The sequence below is a fragment of the Fonticula alba genome (assembly GCF_000388065.1).
Source record: "Fonticula alba strain ATCC 38817 unplaced genomic scaffold supercont2.1, whole genome shotgun sequence".
In the NCBI taxonomy this organism is placed as follows: Eukaryota; order Rotosphaerida; family Fonticulaceae; genus Fonticula; species Fonticula alba.
The window spans coordinates 3,534,900-3,542,433 of NW_009242971.1; the positions used below are offsets into that span (position 1 = coordinate 3,534,900).

Here is a 7,534-nt window from a genome sequence, read left to right on the forward strand (position 1 = left end):
GGGGGGGGGGGGGGGGGCGGGGGGGGAAGGCAGTAAGGGAGAGCGCGGAAGAGGGGAAGAAGAAGTACATACACACATCTTTGCCAATGTGCTGGCGATCTAGCAAGTGGGGGAAGTGGGATATTTACATGATATAGGGCATGCGGCCATCGACTGACTCGCCGGTGGCCGCGATGCCAGATGACAAGCTGGGGTCCAGGCGGCCAAGCAGGAAGGCTAGGTCTTGGTCGACCGGGTCATCGGGACGGGACACCGTGGACGCCATATTCCCGGGGGCTGACCGGGTAAACACACGCCCCCCGCTGTCGGCACATCGCCTCCGGCACCCGCACAAATGCCCGGGAGCCGGAGTCGCGGCGATGGTGGGCGAGGCCAGGGTCGATGGGCCGGCCGGTTGGATGTAGCACACACACTGGGAGGAGATCATCGGTGGGAGGAGACGTGGCGCGTGGTGTCCATGGCCGTTTGCCCCGGCGGAGATCGTCGCAGGGAAGGAAGGACCACCGGTTGGCGAAACGTCACCCGCGTCAGAGGCAAAGGAGTTTGGCTGGCGAGAAGTAGCACGGAGGGTGATCGGTGAGTAAAGGAGTGCACATGGAGAAAGAACGTGGCACGAAGGGGGAGAGAGAGAGGGGGAGAGAGGGAGGGGGAAAAAAAAGGAAAGAGGGGGAGGGGACACACGAGAAAGGGCGACTGAAGGGGTGCCACGCCCGGACGCGGTGCCCCGCCCGATGCGGCAGGTGCGCCGGATGCGGAGGCTTCGCTCAGAGTAAATGAGGATAAGCTGTTGGCCAAGAGGGAGGGTCCCACCTCGCCACACATGGTGACAGGTGACCCTCCGGGGGGGGACCTAGCCACAAGGAAGGGCCCGGGTTGGCTGGGGTGGGTCGGCAAGGACATGGTGGGAGGCGGGGCATGTGGTGTGCGTGTGTGTGTGTGTGTGTGTGTGTGTGTGTCTGCGTATGTGTATGGGCGTGTGCGCGTGCGTGTGTTTGTCTTACACCAGAGTGTGTGGGTGAAATAGGGGGAGAGGGGGGCAAGGGCAGGAAAGGTAGGCGGAGGGGGAGGAAGAGCGTGCTTGATTTTGGTAGATAAAGGGAACCCCTTGCGGGAGTGTTTTCTCTCTCAGGCAGATCTCACCGGGTGGGGGGGGGGGCGGAATGGGCAGGCGCCACCTGGGGGAGGGGGCGCTCCGAACAGCCACCGAACGCGAGAGCTGGACCAGGATATGGTCGGAGTGGGGAGCGCATGTCTGAGAAGGCCATATCGAGAACGAGAGCGCGAGTGAGCGCGAGAGAGCGCGAGAGAGAGAGAGAGAGAGAGAGAGAGAGAGAGAGATCGGAATATGAAAGGAGTGTCGGGGAGCACCAGTCCTCGTGTTGCCCATCCGGAGAGAGCCCGAAGCCGCCTCGGAGTCGTCCGGGACACGGGGGGGGGGGGAGGGGGTAGGTCAACGCGGGGACACCGGCCGGATCACCTCTGCTTGCCATCGAGGGCGCGGGCTCACGCTCGCCCCCCCCCTTGATGCAAGGGATGATCGATTCCGACGTGGCAACAGATGTGCGCCCCAGCGAAACAGGGGGCGATCTGGGTCCACCCTGGGGGAGAACGGAAGGCGGGGGGGGGGGGGGGGGCACAGCCTCGCGCCAAAGCACCTTCTCGTAGACCAGTCCTTTATTGGAGGAAGGCGGGTCGGCTGCCAGGTACCTCGCTCTCAGCCTGCTGCTGCAACCTGCGCCGGGGACCGAAAAAGAAGAGGGGCAGGCTCAAGCAGTGGGACAAGAGCGAGCAGGCGCCCCCTCTCCCCCGAGGGGAGGAGTGATTGAGCGAGCAAAACAGCCCATGGGGCATACCTAGATCACATCGTCCGCGCATGTGCCCATAGAGCGGTAAGCACGTGCGACCCCGTGGGGAGAGGCGAAAGAGGGTTCAAATCCCGGGCCCCGGCCTCGGGCCCTCGACAGTCGGGCCATCTTCCATCCCAGCGGTCCTGCTGTGCCCGCCAGAAACGGGCTCCAACGGCGGGTGAACCGAACGAGAGAACAAGAAAGAGGAGGGAAAAGCAGGAGGGAGACAGAGGAGACTCCATACGCCGGCGTCCCATGCCTCGTCCCCCCCCCCTCCCCGACATCAGGGCGGTCGGAGCCCTCAAAGGTGGGTAAATATTGGCTGGTGAATTATAAAAAGCCAAATAAAGCCCATCTGCCTGGAGGATAACGGGTCTATTAAACTGAGCTCACACGGCTCTTGGTGTACCCTCGCCTGCTGAGAACCCCCGACTCTCGCAGGACGCCTGGGGAGAACGGCATGTCAACTGTTCGTCGGGGCATGACCCGGCCCGGGGGAGGGGGTCAAGCGGTGTGAAGAGGCACGGCGCGGGAAGCACCTCCCCTTCGAAGGCGGGCTGTCCCTGCCCGGCCTCCTGACGCTGCTGGCCTGCGCGCACATCGAGGAGCGAATGCTCCAGACCACACGTGTTGGCGGTTGAGCGTTTTTGCCGGTGCGCCCTGACCCCCACCCCCGTCCCCCCCCCTCCCCATCCCCGAACTGCGGCCCTGGTCATTTTCCATGGACCCAACGTTCTTGCTGAGCTGCCCGTCTTCGTGCCCACCCGCACCCGGAGACATAGCTGCCTGTTGAAAAGCCCTCGGTCCCACGCTGGTCAATGGCCTGGGGCAGGGTCTCGTGCAGGGGGCGGTGTGCGCGTGCGCGTGCGCGTGCATGTGTGCGAGCGAGGCGAGAGCGCCGCGGCGAGGCAGAGCGAGAGCGCCCATGCGCGACAGACCGATGGGACTGATCTACGAGCGGGGACCGGAGCGGAGACGTGTCATTGACACGGGGCCTAAGGCGCTCTGGGCGGAGGGCAGGGTCGCCCAGAAGCCATGGCAAATGTCCGTCTCTCCCCCGGAGGGCGGCGCGCCCGCGCAACATGGTCTCACTATCCTGCCTTCCGTCGCCTCGGGCCGCATGCTGCAACTCGGCTGGGCAGGCAGTCTCACACCAATTGCGAGCGCGTCGGACTTGGGGCAACTCCGCCACTCTTGTCAGGGGGCCAGCACCTGTGCTTTGTCTGCCGCGACCCGTCCGCCAGCGCGGCCCCCGCCCCCCCCCCCCGCCCCCACCCGCGCGTTGCCTGCATTTACTCCGACCTTTGTTCCCCAAGCTTTCCCCAGCACCTCGGCTGCTGGTGGACACATATCCGGGGCGCGGGACCGCACCACAGACCGGAGTAGTGCACTGAACCCCCCCCTTCTCGCCCTTGCCTGTCCTGCTGCTCCCTTCTTCCGGCCCCTTCCTCGCCGTCGCCCCTCAGGCATGCCCAAGTGCCGCCCCCCCCCCCCCCCCCCCTCTGGGCGGGCCTCCGCCCGTGTCTCTCCCGCCCTTTCCCGCCGGTCCGGGGGCAAGAGGTTGTGAGCAAGGGTGGGGGAGGGGGCGGCGGCACGCGCCAGCTCGCGCATTCGCGCGCGTTTCCCGCCCGGAAAGCCCGCCCGATCCGTCCAAGGGTGTTTCATCGACCTTTATTTTTTGGCATACCTGCCCCCGGATTCGGCCCCCCCCCCCCGCCCCACTGTTGCCGGCTGGCTTCCCAGGCGCTACGTCGTCTTCCGGGCCCCGCTCGCGCGTGCTCACCCAGACACGCAAGCGTAGGCAACATGCTTGCGAAACGTTGGAAGGCCTTGCCAGCAAGCAGGTCAACGCGAGATATCAAGCGAATAAACCGGCGGGCAGGCGCGAGAAAGACACGAAGCCGAGGTTCGGCCGGTGCAAAGGGAACATGGTTCCTCCCACCTCCCCCCATTCGCCCCCCTCCCCCCCCCCCCCCCCCCCCCCCTATACACTGTGCTCTCAGCTTCTTTCTCTCTCCCGCCTCTCTTTTCCTTGTGGGTGTGGAGCACATGCGTTGGCAGTGTGCGACGGTTACCGCCGCCGAGCTCGGGTGTGGTCCCAACCGGGGGCGCAATCCGGCGGAAGGTGAGGCTGGAACGTGGGCGGAACGGCTCGGGGGGCAGGACGCTCATCTTCTAGATGCTAGCTGCTTCTCCCCTCCGGCGGGGGGGGGGGGGGCCGTGACACATGGGCCTCATAGACTGGCTTGTGGCCTTTCGAGGATGTGTCCACTCCCCTCATCGGCCACCCCTCCCCAGCTTGGACTTGACGTGCCACCAAGCTCCCCCCCTCCTAACTCCCTCCTGCCCCATTCCCTCGTCCTTGTGGGCACAGCAGGGGCGGGCGGGCCCCCCCGCATATGCCCAGGAATCTGGCAGAGTCAGTCACCAACAGGTCTCTCTCTCAGACTCTCCTCCTCTTGGCCCCCTTCGTCCCCGGCCTGCCAGCAACGGCTGGAAGGAGCCACAGCCCCGCCGGATCGCCTTCTTCGGCCACCGACCCCTGCTTTTTCCCGGCCTGCCGGCCCGCATCATCCTTCTCCTCCTCCCCATCCCACTCCTAGCCCCCTCCCCCTTCCTCGCCTCTCTCTCTCTCTCTCTCTCCTTTCCTCCTTTCTCCTCCTTCCTCCTCCTCGGCGTCTCTCTCCACTCTCTTGCGCCATCGCAAAGCCCTTGGGTGTGGGTTCCGTTCCTTTGCCGCCCGCCGCACGGCCAACGACCCCCACCCTTCCCTCCGCGGCTGTGACTTCTCCACTTCTTCCTCCCTGATCGCCATGAGCTCCCCACCCTCCTCGCCCATGCCGATGGAGGATGATGACGGCATGTCATCGGCCCACGGCTCGCCCGCCGCCGGTACCCCCCCTCCCACTCGTACCCGGTGCGCGGCCTGCCTTCCTTTCTCTCTCTCTCTCCCTCTCTCTCGCTCTCACTGGCCGCCCCACAGCTTGACATCCGCCCTACCTCGCCACTAACCTCCTGTATCCCCCCTCCCTCCCTTTGTCCTTCTTCATCTCTCCCTCTCCTTCCGACACACGCCCACACGCTCACACATCACGTCAACGCACATACACACACACACGGACACGCACACGCCAACGTACTCCGAATTCTCGCCGACAGCAAGAAGCGCGCCAATCACAATGAGCTCGAGCGCCGTCGGCGTATGTTTCAAAAGACTCGCCTGGATGACCTGCGTCAGGCGATCCCCCACCTGCGTGTTGAGCGCCCATCCACCGTGCTTGTGGTCACCAAGGCCAAGGAGTACATCACCCATCTGCTGAGCACCCTGCGCGATCGGCACATGGAGCTTTCCAAATTCTGCCTCGCTCGTGGGCTCGCCCCGCCCCCTGCCTTCAACCCCGACAATTACTCCCCCGTCAGCCCGAAGCAGCTTGGCTCGGGGCGAACCCCCACCCCGCAACCCTCCTCGGACAAGGGCTCTCCCGCCGAGTCAACCGACCTTACTGCACGCATGGCGGCAGGTGCGACTCTCTCTCTCCCTCTCTCCCTCTCTCTCTCCCTCTCTCCCGCCCACCTTCCGCCGCCTTGCGTCTTCTCTCGCACCCGCCCCGGCACTTCCCCTCCTTCCCCGACCCTAACTATGTGCCCTTGCATCGCACGTCCCGAACCCCATGCCGCCTCCAGACCTTCAACTTCTCCAAGCCGAAGAGACAGCCTTGCGAAGCGAAATCGCCACGCTGGAGCAGCGCCTTGAGCGGCACCCGAAGCGCCAGCGTCACTCGCCGGCCGAGCCCTCGATACCGCCCATCAAGCGCGAGCCACGTGTCAGCATCAGCTCCCTCCTATCAGACCCGGAGCCCGCCGACCAGCATCATCACCATCACCATCACCATTACAACTTCCACCAATCGGCCCCACCGCAGGTGGCTCCGCCGCAGCCGACCCCCTCGCGCCGCCCGAGTCTGGTGGAGCTGAGTGAGGTCTCGGTGGCCGTGATGGCTGTGGCCCAGGCCCAGCGCTCGGGCGCCTCCCAGGGGCTCGGCCTGCCGCAGACTGGCGGGGATTACGCTGCAATTGCCGCTGTGCTGCCCTCCCTGCCGGCCGTAGTGCCGGACAGCGAGGTCATGGAACGGGCAGCTGCTACGGCCGCCGCCGCCGCCGCCGCCGCCGGGGCTGCTGCAGCCGGGACCAATGCCCTTCCCAACAATTTCACCTTCCCAGACCCGGAGCCCTCGGCCGATCCCGAAGCCCTGACCGCCCCGATCAGCTCATCCTCCAGCGCCTCAGGCCTCGGTGGAATTGGGGCCCTGGCTGGCGGCGGGTCGTCACCCTTGTCACGCAGTGGCTCCCCGGCTCCCGGATCCATGACCTCCGGAGGGATCGAAGACTCCCTGAGTTCCAGCCAGCTGGTCGACGAGAATGCCTTCATGTCACCCTTTTCGCCGGCAGCTCTGCTGGCCAATCCTGCACTTCATCGCTTGCAAAGTGGCGAAAGCAAATTCTCCGAGCGCAAGGACCACGCAGATCGATCCTTCGAGCTGCTCAAAGCCGAGTGCCACCGGCGTCGTGGCAGCGTGATGAACCCATCGGATGTGGCGGCCGCCGGTCCGGGCGGGGCCCTCGCGCATTCCATCGGCTCCGATGTCGGTGCCGGCATCAACAGCGATGGCCTGGCCGGTGGGCCTCTTTCTCCTCCGGCTGGTGGATCGGTCATCGTCCGGCGAGGCGGCCTCTCGGTGCAGGCGTCCCCGGCCGCGATGCTTTCCATCCCAGCAGCCATGGGTTCGACATGCGGCCTGGGTGCTGCTGCCTCGCCGGCGGCGCCATCCCCCCCCGCGCCTCTGGCTTCCCCTTCACCGGCAGTGACTCCATCTTCGGGTTTGTCAGTGCCAGCCCCCACCGGCGTGGCATCCCTCCTTGCCGCCAGCACGCCGGGGCTCGTGCACCCGGAGTCCGGGACATTCCATCTGCTGCCCCAGCTGCGCGAGGAGGGGCCACCCGGCGGAGGGCCAGACATTTCCGGAACCTCTGCCTCTCGTCTGGCGTCCTCGTCAGCTCCTCACAACCAGCTGCCCTCCGACGGGGTGATGAGCGGACCGTCGCCCGGGTCGATCGGCTCCGGCAGCCTGCCCGGGTTACCGGCGCTCGGAACCACCGTCCTGCCCAGTGCCAGGCTTCTCCTGGCTGGCGGGAGTGGCTCCGCCGAACTGGAGACATCGGCCGCCCCGGGTGAGTTCGTCGCTCCGGCGACCGGCATGGCCTCTCCCGTTGCTGCTGCTACCCTTGTCGCCGCCACTGCCCCGACCACCGCTGCTCCGCCACCAGCTCGTAGCGGGCAGGTCGAAAATGGTGCCATCATCCTGGCCCAGTTTGCCGAGCATGCTCGGCGTCTCAGTTGTCCGAGCATTCAGCTGGAGGAGGAGTGCGTGGCGGCCGCGGCGGCCGCAGCCGCGGCAATCGCTGCGGCTGCTGACTCCTCAGGCATTGTCGATCGCAGTGGCCCCTCCGTCCTTGAATCAGCATCCGGCAGTTCTAGTGTCTGATTATATGCGTGCTCCACAACCTTTCCCCTCTCCCTCCTGTGTCCTCCCTCTCCCTCTCTCCCTCTCTTTCCTGTCCCCTTTGTGGTTTGCGCATAGTGTGTGCCATCCGTTGCTTTGTGCCCATTCCTCCCTCCCCCCCCCCCC

The 7,534-nt window shown here is 65.9% G+C and overlaps 2 protein-coding genes across 2 annotated transcripts; one reads left to right on the forward strand and one right to left on the reverse strand.

Moving 5' to 3' along the window:
* Positions 1-50: 50 nt before the first annotated feature.
* H696_00761 (hypothetical protein) lies at positions 51-943 on the reverse strand. Its single transcript, XM_009494645.1, has 2 exons — positions 682-943; positions 51-547 (listed from the first exon to the last, which is right to left on the reverse strand). The coding sequence occupies exons 1-2, from the start codon at positions 898-900 to the stop codon at positions 125-127; spliced, it is 642 nt and encodes a 213-aa protein (XP_009492920.1). The 5' UTR covers positions 901-943; the 3' UTR covers positions 51-124.
* Positions 944-4,493: 3,550 nt separating this feature from the next.
* H696_00762 (hypothetical protein) lies at positions 4,494-7,514 on the forward strand. Its single transcript, XM_009494646.1, has 3 exons — positions 4,494-4,764; positions 5,007-5,368; positions 5,532-7,514. The coding sequence occupies exons 1-3, from the start codon at positions 4,661-4,663 to the stop codon at positions 7,388-7,390; spliced, it is 2,325 nt and encodes a 774-aa protein (XP_009492921.1). The 5' UTR covers positions 4,494-4,660; the 3' UTR covers positions 7,391-7,514.
* Positions 7,515-7,534: the final 20 nt, after the last annotated feature.